Source organism: Ischnura elegans, chromosome 5 (genome assembly GCF_921293095.1).
Source record: "Ischnura elegans chromosome 5, ioIscEleg1.1, whole genome shotgun sequence".
NCBI classification, from domain to species: Eukaryota; Metazoa; Arthropoda; class Insecta; order Odonata; family Coenagrionidae; genus Ischnura; species Ischnura elegans.
Window position 1 is genome coordinate 107,536,249 of NC_060250.1, and position 18,521 is coordinate 107,554,769.

At 34.6% G+C, this 18,521-nt stretch overlaps 1 protein-coding gene across 2 annotated transcripts; it reads left to right on the plus strand.

Annotated features, from left to right (window-relative positions):
* The first annotated feature begins 4,797 nt into the window (after nt 1–4,797).
* On the plus strand, nt 4,798–11,894 carry LOC124159395 (probable cytochrome P450 305a1). Of its 2 annotated transcripts, XM_046535172.1 has the most exons (9): nt 4,798–5,225; nt 5,319–5,570; nt 6,140–6,301; nt 6,382–6,650; nt 6,738–6,852; nt 9,196–9,406; nt 10,601–10,718; nt 10,815–10,971; nt 11,383–11,894. In XM_046535172.1, exons 1-9 carry the CDS (start codon nt 5,132–5,134, stop codon nt 11,580–11,582), a joined length of 1,578 nt encoding a protein of 525 aa, XP_046391128.1. In that variant the 5' UTR covers nt 4,798–5,131; the 3' UTR covers nt 11,583–11,894. The 2 variants fall into 2 exon arrangements, with proteins under 2 accessions (XP_046391128.1, XP_046391129.1); XM_046535173.1 differs by lacking the exons at nt 4,798–5,225; nt 5,319–5,570 and adding an exon at nt 5,633–6,059.
* Nucleotides 11,895–18,521: the final 6,627 nt, after the last annotated feature.

Consider the following 18,521-nt stretch of genomic DNA (forward strand, 5'->3'; position numbering starts at 1 on the left):
TTTCATAACCGAATAAACTTCATTTGTCAAAGAAATCTTTTGTGAATTCATGATTTTTCAATATTATATATACATGTTACTTTTGAAGGACACCACAGGTGATATAAATATAAATAAATGCCATGATAGGCCACAAAAACATAGACACAAATAAAAGAGAACTCACACGTTAGTTTCAAATTTTAACGAAAGAAACTAACGTGTGAGTTCTCTTTTATTTGTGTCTATGTTTTTGTGGCCTATCATGGCATTTATTTATATTAGAATACCTTATGAGGCAAGAAAATTTTGGAAAATTATCCATTTGTTTTTTCGTTGCATTTGCTCAGATTTTTTAGTAATTCTCAGTGGTTGAAGATGGTGCAGCCTTCCATTGACAACTCAAGTTATTATTCTCATTTTTAATTATTTAGTAAAACTTCCGTCTTGTAATATATCTTTTCTTCCCTTGTTTGCAACTTCTCTTTAATTTTCAATGATGTCCTCTTATTTTTCACTAGTAATTTTTATTTTAATCCTCATTTTATACACTTTTTTTTAATACCTATTAATTAGTCTTAAAAAGGCAAATTTTACCTGTGAATGAGATTTCAACAGTACAAAACCTGTTTGAGTTTTACTGATATTAAAATGAGTTTCATTAATTATGAACTTGATGGGACTCATAAGTCATTATTGTTCTTCACGGATAGAATCCGATAAGAAGAAAATATTAATTCCAGTGATAGTCCAATGAAATAAGATTTCTGAAGTATGTATCTATATTACTTGATTGAGATTAGAGATGGCCTGATTACTTTTGGGCTTCTTTTATGTGCCCCTTTTTGATGTGCCAGAGAGTGTTTTTACACAACATAGCTACGAAATAAAATGAGGCCATTGAATAGATGTCTGCTCTCCCATATTCTCTGCTTAACACGTTGCGTACCGGGGTATTTAAATTCCTAGGAATGCCGATTCTGGTTGGAGGTGTTGAGATTAGAAATATGCCTTTGGTTTAAACATGGTTAAAAAGCTTATGTTTAGAATATAACTTTACCCAATCAAACGTTATGATGCATAAATTCATTATGAATAATGAACAACAACTTAAAACCTACAAATGTATACGTATTGTACGCTTTAAAATTGTTTAGGTTGACGCGCCTAAATGACGAGAATCTTCGTCATCCGTCCGGAACGTTCGGAAAAAAAATGACGAGAATTCTCACCATCCGTACGCAACGTGTATATTTTTATATTTTTCCTCTGTTGGTAAATTTTTCCTCCCTGCCCGTGAAACCATTTCTTGGAGGTGTATGAAAGAAAAGAATTTGCAGTGTAGCATAAAATTTTCAGTGAATCTTGGGGAGCTTTGATTTTCGAGATGGTAGATTTCATCATATCTTTTGCTGTTATGAGCAGTACATGCTTGTGTTTCATTTGAGTGAATATTTGAAAATTATCTGTCAGTGGTGTAATGAGTGGTGGAGGTATTTTTATTGTGCAATCTAAATGTGATACAGGAATCAGTTCAGTACTGACAACTGCATCATTCTTTAGTGCCTATGGCTTCTAGGTTTAATAAAAAAATCAACTATACTTTAGCAAATTTTTTATTTATGAAATTTTTATCTTTGAGCTTAACTGCCACTGTAGTTATAAGTAAAGCCTTATACTGGGTTTCTAATTTGTATCAAATACTGTTATCTTTTTTATGTTTTGACTGTATTTTTCTTCCATTATTATCACTGATAAAAGGAATAATAATTTTGGAAAAGATGGAATTCTGATTTCATGTAATAATTATCTTGTGTGAGAAACAGGAAGTTCCTGATATTTCCATATTTATTTGTGGAATTGTGGACATCTACTCTCAAAATATCATTTGTAATCATGTTGAAAATTAATTTCCTGTATTTTCTTGGTAGTTTTTCTTTCCAAATGTAAATTTTCCAAGCCTAGTACTAACATGGTACCAATGAATTTGTTCATTAAAATTACTTGCCAGCTGTGCCATATGAGTGACGGAGTTAAGGTGATATTTGTGAGATTGTGTACCTTATGCCTGGTGGTGTAGCATGATGATTGATTGAGAAAATCCTTTTGGGTTCATACGAATCTCCTGTCTAAGAGTGTTTAAAATGTACTTGTGTTTAAAATAAAATGCTTCAAAATAAATGTACTGGAAGTCAAATATGAAAGACCTATTCGGCTTTGAGTTCATGATGAACAGCTGGGATGTAGAAATGTATCAACCCTTTCACTTTGACATCCAATATGCCATGTGGTATTATAAGAAAGGTCATTTTATCTTAAAATTCGTCTCATTGCTTAATTAACCTCAAGAATTAAAGAACCTTCCTCCCTGTCTCCATGCAACTGCCCCCATTGTAAGTGCTGCCCCCTGAAACGCCCCACCTCCTCACCAGTCATCAATAGAGCCTCCTCCACACTGACGTTTTTTACAGACTGTATTGTAATGTTTATCCCTCGTATAACATAGGAGAATGTACCACACCCATATCCATCAGAATGAATAACCATATAGACACTTGCAAAACTCCCCTCTTTCTTGAATCCATCCCCTTTCACACTGCCTCACCCAACAGTTGTTTCGACTAATGTTGTTCTCTAACCTTCATCGAAGTTCTGCCAGAGAGAGCAACTACCATCGAGGTGAGAACCGGGGAGATGTCCCACATCTGGGTCGAAAAGTCGTTTGAAACGCCCAGGCTAAATATTGCCCATTAACCGCCAGAACTGACCCTACCCCCCAATCCCTTCCCCATTCTTCCCCTTTTTCCACCCCTACTACTTCACCAAGTAGGACTACTGGAGGAATTTCCCCTGCCTGCAGCAGTTCACCATCGGCAGCGAAGATAGAGGGTCATCCCGTTGAAATGTCTGCTAGTTTTTGTCTATCTTTTTTATGTGTTTTTTATAGTAGATTTTGTCCGTTCAATCGGTTTTATATATATATGTATATAATCTTGAGAAAAGCGCACTACGCGATAGTGTATGTGTATGGCCGATCAAAGAGAACAGACAAAAATTGACAATTAAAAAAACACAGAAAAAAGAGACACACAAAAACTAGCAGATGTTTCAACGGGATGATCCGCCATCTTCGGTGCCGAAGGTGAACTGATTCTAGTTCAGTTCCAGTTCACCTTCGGCATCGCAGATAGCGGGTCATCCCGTTTAAACGTCTGCTAGTTTTTGTGTCTCTTTTTTTATGTGTTTTTTTTTTTAAATTGTCAATTTTTGTCTATTCTCTTTGATCTGCCATTTACATATATATACATATGCACTATTTCATTCATTCACACGCAAACATTCAGAGGTAAGGAAGGAAAGGGATAGGAACATATAATAGAAAAAGGACAACGGTGCAGTGGTAGATTGAAAAAGCCAGATATCAGAGGCTAATATATATATTAACATAGAGCAGTGGTGTACCTACGAATATGCTTTGGGGGCGACCCCCCCAGACAATGCCTAGAAATACATTTTAAGATAATTTTATCACTTACAATTTAACTTTAAGCAGATACAGTTACCAAGTATGAAAACAAGACAATTGTTTTTATTTTTTTCTCTGAGGCTTTGGGGGGGATATATCCACCCATATTTATGCCACTGTCATAAAGTAAGAATATCTATGATACTATTTTGAGCTATAATTACAGCCTTAATTGATCCGTACAAGGGGAGATTTCAGCTATAGTATAACCTACTTGGCATAAAATTCTTTTATTTTATTTTGCCCAGAAATCAGTATACCTCCAGTGGATTTTACACATTGCAAGTGCGCATCTCACATATCCAGCCTCAAAACACCTTTATTATATCTACTATGCCTCTTCCTTTATATTTCTTTGGTGGAGGAAAGTGTAATTAAGCGCTTGAGAATCTGTGTAGTGTATTTCACCCATGTTCTCTACCCTTTTATTACAACTTTGATTACATGATTTCAGTGATATTACAGTCAAATGTACTTGGTGCATTTTTTCTGGTCTCTAAATCAGGACCTCATTTTTTTGTTAACGTTGGAATCTCATCTTAATTTGCTAGAGGCCCTGTAGCCATCGTCACCGAAGAAGTTATTCTAGTTCTTTCTTATTAACATATAGGGGTTTCGAGAAGTAGCTGCTTGGCTTCTTCAACGAATTGCTGAACAAATTATTGTTAACCTTGAGCGGACCAAAAAGCGCCACTTCCTAAGAAGCCAACTTTCTTGTCCGAAAGAGATTAGTAGCCTAGAAATATACCATATGGGTTTTCTATTGGACCTCCCATGCCTTGTCGGCAACCTGTAGTTTTCCATACAGGAGAGTATTTTGAATAAATTCTAGAAGCCCTGAAGTGATTGCAAACGCGAAAAATTAAATTAGCCGCTTCTAGAATACAAACGCTGAAAACACGGAAACTGCGAAAGCTACCGGGAATCTACTGTCAAACCTAGAACTCGAAGGAAGGGTTCGAAGAATTAATCAACTACTTTAGGTGCATTCTATACAGTTGCGAATAGACAATCTCTAATGGAAGAAATTTGAAAAGACAAATTTATCTGTTCCAATCCAATATCTACGAGAACTTAAGGGTTTATGAAACTTATTTCCACAGCTATTAATCTTATCGTCTTTTTAACCTCATTAGTAGGTTTAACAGACTTTCATTATTACTATTGCCGAGCTGCCAATTAAGAAATGCGTTTTCTTGAAGGAAGTAAGACCACCACAACTCCCTTGTCAAGTTTTTCTCAAGGTCGAATTACTATACGCAACTTTTTCACAACGCGCCTGACAATCGTCAATTGTTGATTCTCGCGTGAATTTAAAGGAGGGATGTTGGGCTATTATTACCCGGACGGGCGATGCAACTCTTGCAATAATTGTACCGGTTAGTGCTATCCCCGTCTCTCGATTATATAAGAGAATAGACTCCTAAATCTTCTTGTTAATTCACTGTTGTGGCGATATCATCAAATGAAGTCATAATAGTATTGAGATGCAACAGTGACCTATCCATGACCTTATCTTCATTGGCTGCATTGTAGCTGCATGTTTGCACGATTCCACTTGGTGTGAGGAATTCGCTTTGGACATATTCTCTATGTTCGAGTAATTAGTAGGGTACTGATTTAACTATGGCGTTAATTACGGCCGTATTATTCTTTTTCGTGATTGTCGCTCTTCTCCTACTGTACGTGCATCAAGTTAAGCAGTCCAATTTTCCTCCAGGTAATAAAATGTACTTCACTGTGAATTTTGGACATTTCCTAGTTACTAGTAATTGTATTGGATATATTTAGATAATTTGACATCCGTTTGTAGGTCCTTGGCCGCTTCCGCTGCTAGGGAATTCTCCTCAGTTTAGAAAATTATGCAAAGAACTTGGTCATCAGTATCGAGCTCTAGCTCATTTAGCCGATGTGTATGGACCTATTTTTGGCTTAAGTTTGGGAAGACATTCAGTGGTGGTGGTGAGTGGCGTTGAACATTTGAGGCACGTTTTAAGCCGTGAAGAATTCGAAGGAAGGCCAGATACATTCTTCATGCGGCTGCGATCCATGGGAACAAGAAGAGGTAAATATTCCTTCCAGGCCACTTCTTAGGGCGGTGGACGGCCATGTCCGGAGGGCGTCAGCACTATGAAGGGGGAGAACTACCGGAATGATCCAGAATGAATTATATTAACTTTCATTATTGTTTTGTTTACTCAAGACAGTGTTAATTACGCTATTAAATGATACATCATTGAAATCAAGTTATTTGCTCAATGTTGATATTCTGACTGTAACATTTGTCAGTTTCGGAGCAGGAGGGTGCCAAAGATTTCCAGGTTGCAGCCTGGAAATCCATGGAGGGCGTACCAAGATACGTTCCGGCGGCACAGCACGGCCGTTTCCTTCACTTCCCTAGTGACACCCAGGGCCAGAAATGACGAGTAATGTTGCTTGCACCTGACAAAGCGTCTTTATTAGTCTTTCAGGAAAATACCAATTTTGATAATCAAGTACTGTATGAATAATTAGAATGAATGAAACTACCATATTCATTAAAATATTTGCTGTGGTTAGTGTCATTGTTCTCATAATGCTGGGGTTTGAACCATTGTGATTGCCAAATTTTTATCCGAGTTTTTCTGTTTACAGGTATCACCAGTACTGATGGACCAAATTGGACTGAGCAGAGATCTTTTACCGTCAGGCACTTACGAAACTTGGGTTTTGGGAGACAGACAATGGCAATACTTATTGAGGAAGAGCTGGCTCATCTAATCAAAAAGTTGAAAAGTGAAGAAATGTACCTGAATGGTGAGGATAATTTTTCATTTTGATGTAAAACATTGGAATCTATTACTCTTATTCTTATATGAGAATTCTGTTTACAATAGGAAGTATAGCAGGGAAAGGCATTTTAACTGACCTGAATTTGGCTCCCAATGTTTTAAATGTTTTATGGGCAATTGTTGCTGGCACTCGATTTTCAAGTAATGATCCAAAACTGGACAGCCTGCTAAAACTCCTCCGTGCTCGTTCTAGAGCATTTGATATGGCTGGTGGAATGTTGTCTCAATTTCCCTGGCTGTGTCACATTGCTCCTGAAGCTTCAGGGTATTCTCTACTTCTGGATGTGAATGCAAGGATGAAAGAATTTTTCATGGTTTGTTTATTTTCTGCAATGTAGATTTCTAATTTCAGATTGCTTTCAGTTTTATTATGTCATGTAATACTTCCATTTTCTCTTAAGGAAACCATTGGGAAACATAAAGAAGCTTACGTTGAAGGTTGCATTAGAGATTTAATTGATGCATATATATGTGAAATGAGGAGCAGGGAAGGAGATCCCACATCCACCTTCACAGGTTGGTGTTCATAATGGTATTTTTATGGTATTGCTTAGTATTTTTATGTTTAATCAAATTCCATAATGGTATAAAATATTTTATGAAAACATATTTTACCTTGTTGTATTTTCCCCAGTATATTTTGAGCCATTAACTTTCTAGTGTCTACGGTTTTGGTCTAGGGAGCTGCTTTGAATGACTAGTTTAGAGACTTCATTTTGGAAAAAACCTTTTACTGTCCACTTTTGCTGGTTCCTATGGTTGTAATAATAGCTTTTTCCATCTCAGTAAGGAGAAGATTAAGGTGGAAAACTTCTTTACACATTTGGTGTGGTAGACCAATAGTTAGGTCTCCGTATTTACTTCTTGTTGTGCCTTTCACCTGTCAGAGGCATGTAATTATGCAAAAATCCTCAGAGAAAAAATCATTCGCCTTGACTGGAATTTGTACCCAGATATCTGGTCGAGTGCTTAAGCCATTAAAGCTACTGAGGCATCATTCTCCCCTGTGGAAATTTGAGGACCATACTTCACAAGGTGGTATGGACTGCTGAGCATATGATGCCACAAGCAGTCCAAATTTCCACAGGCGGAGTGGCAGTGCCGCAGCCTGAGAGCAAAGCTTGAACTTTGACCACATAGAGGCTGTTTATCTTGACTAATTAAATATACTGGAACTAGCCAGGGTTATAACTTTACGGAGTCACCCGCAATGCACAAAATGGCAAAAAATCCATAGAGAAAAAATAATTCGCCTTGACCAGGATTTGAACCCAGATCCCCTGATTTCAGGTTGAATGCTTTTGCCAGTTAGGCTACTGAGGTATCATTCTTCCCTTTGGAAATTTGAAGACTATACCGGACAAGGTGGTAATTAACACTTTGCGTGCCATGGACGTAATATTACGTCCTGCTAATCCTTCTGAGGATTGCCATGGACATAATATTACGTCTTTCCACGTCTTTGTATGCGTGAAGCCGTAATATTTCGCCCGTGGTACTTTTCCAGTTTACTGCTTAGGAGTTCTGTTTTTTCAAAAATCAACTGCTCGATGTAAAAAGAGTTCACTTTATGTATTGAGGACGAAAAGTCCTCTGTAGCTACCGGCATCCTCATCTTAGGCCACTTAGTGTGAAAATTCTTTTGGCCAATGGACCATTCGTTGAGGGTGCATTGACCCTTTTTGTCATCCAGGATTTATAATGGTTTGCTTGGAACAATTCTTTTTATGATTTCCATGCTTTAAATAGTTCAAATTGAGCGTATTAAAAAAATTATTATGCATGTTACGGCAGTACAGCATTTGTTGCAACTATTTTATTTTTAAAAAACAGTAGGTTTTCATTGTTAAATTATATATTTAAAAATTATCAATGAATGTTATTCAACTCATTCATAAAGAAGAGCAAAGTCCATTTTTATTGAAATGCACATCGATATATTTTTTATGCTAATGTTTTAAAAAATGTACGAATACAGTAAAAATGGCTGGATTTTTCAGTAGGGCTTTAAATATAGCAGCCGGCACTCAAAGTGTTAAGAGTGACCACCTCTATGTGGTCAAATTTTGGGCTTTGCTCTCTGGCTGTGGCACTGTGCACACAATATTGCTTGCAATTGATTAATGATTGCTGTAATGCTTGTGGCATCATATGCTCAGCAGTCCATACCACCTTGTCCAGTATATGTAGTCCTCGAATTTCCGCAGCAGGGGAGAATGATGCCTTGGTAGCTTAACCGGCTAAAGCACTTGACCAGAAAACAGTGGATCGGGGTTCAAATCCCGGTCAAGGCGAATGATTTTTTTTCTCTGTGGATTTTTTGCACAATTTGCACGTTGCGGGTGACTCCGTAAAGTTATGACAGTTGCTAGTCCTCGTATCCTTAAATTAGCATGTTATTATAATTGGAACCAGGTTTTAACCTCTAGGGAAATTATGGCTTCTACCATTTCATTAGTTGTGGAATGGTATGAGTCAGCAAAAGTCGGTAGAGAAAAAGGGTATTGTAAATAAGAGATATTTGTCCAGATGTTATGCTCAATGGAGCTGTTGTCATTCAGATAATCTACCATAAATCAGGGTTAAGTGGAGTGCATCACACCCCATTTATCAGTCTGTCACTATTCTCATACTTAATTTCCTTTTCAGTGTGGCATACGGTTTATCTGAAATGGTTTATCTGAAATTTCCATTCCAGCCCTTCTCAAAGCTAAATCAGCCTTCATTTTAAGATGATTTTCCCAATATATCATAATCCTGGCATCTTAATTACCTTAGCAAATGTCCATTCTGAGCTTTTAAAAGAGTTTCAATTTTCAGAAGAAAATGTTATGAGATATTGGTTCCTTTCTTTTTAAGATGATCAACTAATAATGGTGTGCTTAGATATGTTCATTGCTGGGTCTGAGACTACCTCCAACACCCTGCAGTTTGCATTCCTTCTTGCTGCCCTACATCCAGAAATTCAAGATAAGGTCCAAAATGAATTAGACTCATTGCTACGTCCAGTAGAAAATGGAAAATTAAGAAATGGCCTGGCTAGGAATCTTGAACTTACGGACCGCACAAGGTTAGTAATCAAATCAACAAAGCAAGCATTTATAAAAACCTTTTTTAGCATAATTTTTATCAATTATCATAGAGTAACCTACATAATTTCAAAATCAAAGTCAAAGAGTAGGCTTTTGGCTTTAGAAAGTATAATTTTTATTAAAAATGTTCATTATTTATGTAATAATATTTTTTCATTTGATGCTATTTTTATTGTTAAAATTCTCAATATTTTTGATATACTTTATTTTTTTCTTCCTCACCTCACCGGAAAGCAAAGTGAAAATTTGCTATTTTATAATCATGAAAGGATCATCCATTAAGCTTTTCTGTGTACTGCATTCACTCAGACAGTGATCTAACCATTAGGTTACCTCAGATAGGTGAGAGTCGAGCTTACTCCAGACTTAGCCACAGCATGTAGATGTCGCATCTTCAGGGTGATATGCTCATGCTTTTCATAAATTTCATTACGTTATTTTCCTCTTTTGAGTGCAGCTTTTCATCAACTTCTGATGCCAAATTGCACAATGACGAGTGTGGCTCGTCATCAGATTTTAATAATGTTACCACCACTTAGGGGAGGAATATTAATATTTTGATAGTTTAACAATGTTAAAACATCCATAATGTATGTAAACAATTCATATTTCATGAAAAATGATGCATAGGAAGTAATAAAATGCTTTCAGACCAGTAGCGATAGCTTTGTCCTCTATGTATTTAACTAAACGTACCTTACAGTATGAAATAATAATGACTTTTTATTTCTTTGTCCTATGTTGACAACAGACAACAAATATTAATTCATTAGCTACCATTCCAATGAAAAAGAAACGCTGAAAAAAATAAATAGAGGATATGAGCACGATATTCAGAAAATAAATTGAAGTGGAAGGGGTTAATAATCCTTGGGATAAGGAATGGTTAATCTGACACAAGGCAATTCACTGCTAAATGCTAATTCAAAAAAGTGTTCTTTTTCCACCATGATTTCAAAAAGAGACACCTTGCGCCTCAAACGATATTTATTTGGGTGTCAGTAACCTTTACCTGGGATTTTTACCCTGGATCCTCTGATCAGCAGTCCAATGTTGTACCCCTTAGGTCACCACACCCCCAAGATGTATTGTTTTACATGGTACCAGATCAAAGAATGTAATTGAAAGTTCAAGTTCCTGTTTAATATACATATTCTATTTTTTTATTTAAGGCTGCCTTACTGTGAAGCATTTTTGACTGAGGCTCAGAGGATTTGTCATGTTACCCCTGTGGCTGGACCACGCCGGGCAATGACTGACACTAAATTAGGGGGCTATGACATCCCAAAGGCAAGTTTTGACTGTTGCATTTGATTGAAGTAGCTCTATAGAATGTCTTTTATGTACTTGTGAGAAATAAAATTTCTTGTTGTCTTCTTATTTCAGGATACTGTTCTGTTGCTAAACTTCAGGTCTGTTCATATGGACCAGGGGCATTGGAAGGACCCGGAAGTGTTTCGGCCAGAGCGATTCCTTAAAGTCAATGAGTGTGGGGACCTGGAACTCAACAATCATGATGAATGGTTATTACCATTTGGTTTTGGTGAGTTATATATGAAAAGCCAGCTTCTAACAGAACTTAAAAGCCACATAATGTCTTCATACTAGTGTTCCTCTGCATAATTTTTGTTATTGGAGTACCTTGCTATTGTTATGTTATTGTTTTAAATGTTAATCAAAATTTACGTATGCATTAAAATGAATTTTTTGGTTGAGTATTTTGCAGTGCCATGTATATAATTACTCTTTTGTTTTGCCAAACTTATTCAAATATACATTTAAAAATCTGTATGAGTAACCTCTTTGATTTGGCCCTCTATTAACGAAAGTGCCTAGATTTTGGTCCATTCAGTTTCTATTTAGAGAGGTGTTACTGTACATACTTATATTTTTCTCCCTATTTATAATAGGTCCTCTTTTCCCTAATTCCTTAATTTTACTCTTTTACTTCTAGGTCGCAGAAGATGCCCAGGTGAAGTGCTCGCAAAATCCTTCCTCTTCATGTTCTTCGCTGGTATTTTGTTGCATTTTCGATTGGCTCCCAATCCGAAAGGTCCCCCTCCCATCCATCCTGGTCTCCATGCTGGCACCGTGCCTGGGCTTACTCTGGCTCCTCACCCGACCAAACTATTGCTCACTCCTCGTTGTCGTTAATGGTTATCTGAAGAGTGAGTAAGGCTAGCACAATTGTATTAATTTTTAAAACTCATGATTTGAGTTTCTCCTTTCTGTTGATTGGAGAAATTACCAATGTAAAATGGTTATTGTGAAGTATCGTATATTTCCTGTTAGCTTTAAGTAAAATTTTTAATTCCTGTTACACATTGATCTGTTACTTTAATATGCTATGTGTGATACACTAATTTGGTTTTGTTATCTTATGAATTTGTTGTTGTCGAATGAATGGCTGTATTGTACTTTGAAAATTAGTACACATTTGCTCAAATGAATTTTTACCTTGATGAATTTGAACTTTTTAATTTTGTTTCATTTGTGTGCTATGATGCATACTGAGTTGAGCAGGATGCATGCTGTCAGGCATCAAGCCATTCTGAATCCGGCTTCAATGTGAGTATATCCTCGAGCTTTGGGATGCATCACCTGTGTCAGAAATTCTTGCAATTGCAAGAGCAATTGAAGGGGGTTGGGGTTCATGAAAAGGCAGCTGGAAGTAGGCCAAAGGTCGGCAGCCGCATTTACAACCTGATCGGGGTGTTTTCAGGAAGGTAAGAGCAGGGAGGAACACACTTGTGAGCATTTTTGCCGAAATGCCATGGTACCAGCAGAAATTAGGGTTGTGAGAGTCTGGTGACGTAGGGCGAGAAGCTCTTTTTCGGAGGTTGGAGTGGGATCTATGAGAGCGATAATGAGAGTGCGCTGAGACAGAGTGCACCTACATGCTGGGCAAGGTCTCCTATTCTGGCGATGAGGGAGGCAATTATATGGGAGCAGCAAGAGGCTCAGGTTTGGGAGGTGGGAGAAACTTCACTCACCCTAACGGAAGGGGGAGCCATTGCACGAGGGACCACTTCTTATATGCGGTCCGCTAAGGACCCAAGGTCGTTGAGGTCTGGGGCATCGTGTGCCTTTAATAGTGTTAGTATAACAATTTTAAATTCTAGGCATCAATTCGCATTTTGTGATCTTAGCAGTGAATTTACGAATTGTTTTTAACTTATATTTTCTAGGCTTCATTTCGCATTTTTATCATATCAGCAATAAAACTAAGGATTGTATAAAAAATTTAAATTCTATTCGTCATTTTGCATTTCTATGATATCAACGGTAAAACTAAGAATTTTATTAGATTTTTTTATTCTAGGCGTCATTTCCCATTTTTATTACCACAGGAGTAAAACTAAAAATTGTATTAGAATTTATCATTCTATGCGTCATTTTGAATTTTCATTATCACAGCAGTGAAGCTACAACTTTGTATCAGAATGTTAAATTCCAGGCTTAAATTCGCATTTTTATCATCTCAGCAGTAAAACTACGCATTCCGTTAGATTTTTTTTCTTGGCTTCATTTCATATTTTTATCATCTCTGCAGGAAAACTACGAATTGTATTAGAATTTCAATTTTTGCGTCATTACGCATTTCTTTTATATAATCAGTAATACTGCGCATTGTATTTAAAATTCAAATTTTTTCGATTTTTTATGTAAGCAGTGATACAACGCATTCCAGACGAATTTTAAATTCTAGGCGTCATCTCGCATTTTTATCATCTCAGCAATAAAACTACGATTTGTATGAGAATTTTAAATTCTATTCGTCATTTCGCATTTCTTTTATATCAGTGGTGAAACTACGAATTTTACAATAATTTTAAATTCTAGGTGTCATTTCCCATTTTTTTTAAACACATCAATGTAACTACAAATTGTATTAGAATTTTAAATTCCAGGATTAAATTCGCATTTTTATCATCTCAGCAGTAAAACTACGCATTGTATTAGAATTTAAAATTCTGGTCTTCATTTCGCTTTTTTATCATCTCAGCAGTAAAACTTCGAAATTTATTAGAATTTTAAAATCTCTCCGTTATTTCGATTTTTTTATCTTAGCAGTAAAACTGCGAATTGTATAGCAATTTTAAATTCTCGGCATCATTTTGCATTTTTATGATCTTAGCAGTGAAACCACGAATTGTATAAATTTAATATTTTCTAGGCTTCAATTCACATTTTTCTCATCTCAGTAGTGAAACTAGGAATTGTATTAGAATGTCATTTTTACTAGGCTACATTTCGCATTTTTATCATATCAGTGGAAAAATTACGAATTCTTGTAGAATTTTTAAATGCAATCTATAATTCTCACTGTTATCATCATACCAGTAAAACTACGCATTGTATTAGTTTTTTTATTTTAGGCTTCACTTCACATTTTGTCATCTCAGCTGTGCATTTAGGTATCGTATTAGAATTTTGAATTCTAGGCTCCTTTTCGCATTTTTAACATTTCAGTAGTTAAACTACGATTTGTATTATAATTTTAAATTCCAGCCTTACATTCGGATTTTTTACATTTCAGCAGTAAAAATTCGCATTGGTTTAGAATTTTTATTTCTAGGTTTCACTTCGCATTTTTATCATCTGAGCATTAAACTACGAATCATAAATCATAGGATTTATGATTCGTAGTTTTATCTATAATAATATCATAAATCTATAAGAATCATAAATTCTAGGATTCACTCCTCATTTTTATCTTTTCGGATAACTGCGAATTGTTGAAGAAATTTAAATTCTATTCGTCATTATGCATTTCTATGATATCAGCTGTAAAACTAAGAATTTTATTATAATTTTAAATTCTAGGCGCCATTTCCCATTTTTATTACCACAGGAGTGAAACTAAAAATTGTATTAGAATTTATAATTCTATACGTCATTTCGCATTTTATTATCACAGCAATGAAACTAAAAATTGTATTAGAATTTTAAATTCCAGGCTTAATTTCTTGTTTTTATCATCTCAGCAGTTAAACGGCGGATTGAATAAGATTTTTCAATTCTTAGCTTCATTTCGCGTTTTTATCATCTCCGCAGGAAAACTTAGAATTCTACACGAATTTTTATTTCAAGGCGTCATTTCGTATTTTTATCATTTTAGCAATAAAACTACGAAATTGATAAGAACATTAAATTCTATGAGTTCTATGGTAAAACTACGAATTTAATCAGAATTTTATATTTTACGCGTGATTTCCCATTTTTATTGTCACAGCAGTGAAACTGCGAACTGTATTAGAATTTTAATTCCAGGCTTAATTTCGCACATCATCTCAGTAGTAAAACTGCTAATTTTCTAGCAATTGTGACTTATAGGCTTCATTTCGCATACTTATCATCTCAGAAGTAAAACTTCGAATTTTATTAGAATTTTAAAATCTATGCGTCATTTCGATTTTTTTATCTCAGTAGTAAATCTTGTATTGTTCAGCAATTTTAAATTTCTGGAACTTTCTGCATTTTTATGATCTTAGCAGTGAAACAACGAATTCTATAAAAATTATATTTTCTAGGCTTCAGTTCACATTTTTATCATCTCAGTAGTGAAACAAAGAATGAATTAGAATTTGAAAGTCTAGGCGTCATTTCGCATTTTTTTAATCTCAGCAGTAATACTAAAATTGTTTTAGAATTTTAAATTCTATGCTTCATTTCGCATTTTTATTATATCAGTGGTAAAAGTAAGCATTTTATTTTCATTTTTATTTTTAGGTTTCGTTACGCATTTTTTTTATCATCTCAGCACTAAAACTGCGAATTTTATTATTATTTTATATTATAGAAGTCATTTCCCATTTTTAGTATTACAGCTGTAAAACTACATATTGTATTCGAGTTTTAAATTCCGAGCTTAAATTCTTTATTTCATATTCTTAGCAGTAAAATTACGCATTGCATTATATTTTTAATTCTTAGCTTCATATCGCATTTTAATCATCTCCGAAGGAAAACTAGGAATTGTATTATTATATACAATTCTGGGCTTTATTTAACATTTTTATCATCTCAGCAGTGAAATTGGGAAATGTATTAGACTTTTAAATTCTTGGCTTCATTTCGCTTTTCTATCATCTCAACAAGAAAACTACGTATTGTATAACAACTTTAAACTATAGGAATCATTTCGCCCAATTTTATCATCTCAGCAGTAAAACTATGTAATTATTAGAATGTTTCAGTCCATGCATCATTTCGATAAGTGGTTTAAGTACGAATTTTATTAGACTTTAAAATTATAGAAGTCATTACCAATTTTTATTGTCAAAGCAGAGAAACAACAAATTGTATTAGAAATTTAAATTCCGGGCTTAAATTCGCATTTTTATCATCTCGGCAGGAAAATTAGGAGTTTTATTAGAATATTAACTCCTGGTCTTCATATAACATTTTAATCATCTCAGCAGTGAAATTAGGAATTGTATTTAAATTTTAAATTATAGGCGTATTTTTGGCATTTTTATCATTTCAGTAGGTATACTATGCATTGTATTACAAATTCAATTTCAAGGCTTCGTTTCGAATTTCAAACATGCATGCAGTTAAACTACAAATTGTATAAGAATTTTAATTTCTAGGCTTCAATTCGCATTTTTACCCTCTAAGTAAGTAAACTACGTATTGTACCTATTCGAATTTTAATTTCTAGGTGTCATTTCGCAGTTTTATCACCACACCGGTAAAACTAGGAATGGTATAAGAATTTCAAATTCTAGGCTTCATTTCGAAATTTAATAATCTCAGCAGTAAAACTTCGAAATGTTTTAAAATTTTTACTTTAATTTGGAAATTCGTATTTTTATTATTTCAGCAGTGAAACTACGAATTATATAAGAATTTTTTATTTTAGGCTTAATTTCGCATTTTTATCATCACAGCAGTGAAAATTCAAATTTTAAAATCTATGTGTCACTTCGATTTTTTTATCTCAGTAGTAAAACTGCAAATTCTATAGCAATTTTTAATTCTAGGTTTCATTTCACATTTTTACCCTATAAGCAGATAATCTACGTATTCCAAATTTAATTTCTAGGTGTCATTTCGCAGTTTTATCATCACAGCGGTGAAACTTGGAATGGAATTAGAATTTCAAATTCTATGCTTCATTTCGCATTTTAATAATCTCAGCAGTAAAACTTCGAATTATAATAGAATTTTAACTTAAATTTGGAAATTCGTATTTTTATCATTTCAATAGTAAGACTACAAATTGTATAAGAATTTTTTATTCTAGACTTCATTACGCATTTTTGTCATCTAAGAGGTAAAACTATTACAATTTTAAATTCTGGTCTTCATGTCGCATTTTTATCATCTCAGCAGTAAAACTTCGAATTGTATTACAATAGGGTGGTTTCCTATTATTTTTTTATTGCCTAAATCGAAAGATTATTACTCCTGGAGTACGTATTTCACGCTTTTAGATTTTTAAATGACGATATCTATTTTTCGCGATCAAATGAAAAGTGAAAAATTTCAAGCGCGCGAAAACGCGACGCGTAAGAAGGAATGAAGGGAAAAAGTCCGTACGACGCATTTCTGGTTCCCCCTCCCGCCTGGTAGGTGACCTTGATCGAGGCTCTGAGCGCTGATAGGACGCAGGATGCTAACGGGTAGCTGAGTACCTTCCTGTCTGGTAGCGCATGGCTTAAAAAAGGTTTATTAATACCTTATCAAGCGAAGAAAACTTTCCGACCTTAGCCAGTTTTAATAGGTGATTATTAAGACATGTTTCCCTGAGCTCTGTGACTCATGCATGCATTGGTAGCCTCTGACGATGCATAACTCCTATCCTCTCGTGTAGAAACTAGGTCCCTGTGACGTCACGTGGAGTGGAATCGCATGGGCGCCAATCTGGCCTTTTTCAAATGAGGATAAAATTTGACCCTTGCCATTCGTCTAAACCGGTATTTCAAAAACCAAATAATTTGTGTATTATGAATACACTAATGGTGGGTAACAAATCGCCATCAATGCCTTTTGTTTTCTTTGATGAAGGAAACTACCCTATTTTAACTTTTATTTGGAATGTCGTATTTTTATCATTGCAATTTAAAATTCTGGTCTTCATGTCTCATTTTTATCATCTGAGCAATAAAACTTCGAATTTTATTAGAATTTTTAAATCTATGTGCCATTTCGATTTTTTTATCTCATCAGTAAATCTGCGTATTGTACAGCAATTTAAAATTCTTGCCATGTTTTTGCATTTTTTTCTGGCTTCAATTCACATTTTTATCATCTCAGCAGTGTAACTAAGCATTGTATTAGAATTTTAAAGTCCAGGCGTCATTTTGCATTTTTATTATCTCATTATTAATACTAGAATTGTTTTAGAAATTTAAAATCTATAATTCATTTCGCATTTTCATCATATCAGTGGTAAAAGTACGAATGGTATTTCAATTCTTATTTGTAGGTTTAACTTCGCATTTTTTTATCTTCTCAGCAGTAAAACTGCGAATTTTATAATTTTTTTAATTTATAGAAGTTATTTCCCATTTTTATTATTACAGCAGTGAAACTACATATTGTATTAGAATTGTAAATTCCGAGCTTAAATTCTATATTTCATATTCTTAGCAGTACAATTACGCATTGCATTATATTTTTTAATTCTTAGCTTCATATCGCATTTTAATCATCTCCGAAGGAAAACTAGGAATTGTATTATTACATAAAATTCTGGGCTTTAGTTAACATTTTTATCATCTCAGCAGTGAAATTAGGAATATTATTAGACTTTTAAATTCTTGGCTTCATTTCGCATTTCTATCATCTCAGCAAGAAAACTACGTATTGTATAACAACTTTAAATTATAGGAATCATTTCGCCCAATTTGAACTTCTCAGCAGTGAAACTACGAAACGTATTAGAATTTTTAAGCCCATGCGTCATTTCGATCAGCGGTAGAAGTACGAATTTTATTAGAGTTTTAATTATAGAATTGTTTTCCAATTTTTATTATTAGCACGGCAGTGAAACAATAAATGGAATTAGAACCTTAAATTCCGGACTTCCTTTCTCATTTTATCATCTCAGCGGTAAATCTGTGAACTGTATATGAATTTTAA

Excerpts from the sequence above, each read along its gene's own strand:
- LOC124159395 (XM_046535172.1), top strand. The coding sequence starts at position 5,132 with ATGGCGTTAATTACGGCCGTATTATTCTTTTTCGTGATTGTCGCTCTT. Across the intron at positions 6,651-6,737 it reads GGATGAAAGAATTTTTCATG|GAAACCATTGGGAAACATAA; the intron begins GTTTGTTTATTT and ends TTTTCTCTTAAG. Across the intron at positions 10,972-11,382 it reads GTTATTACCATTTGGTTTTG|GTCGCAGAAGATGCCCAGGT; the intron begins GTGAGTTATATA and ends TTTTACTTCTAG.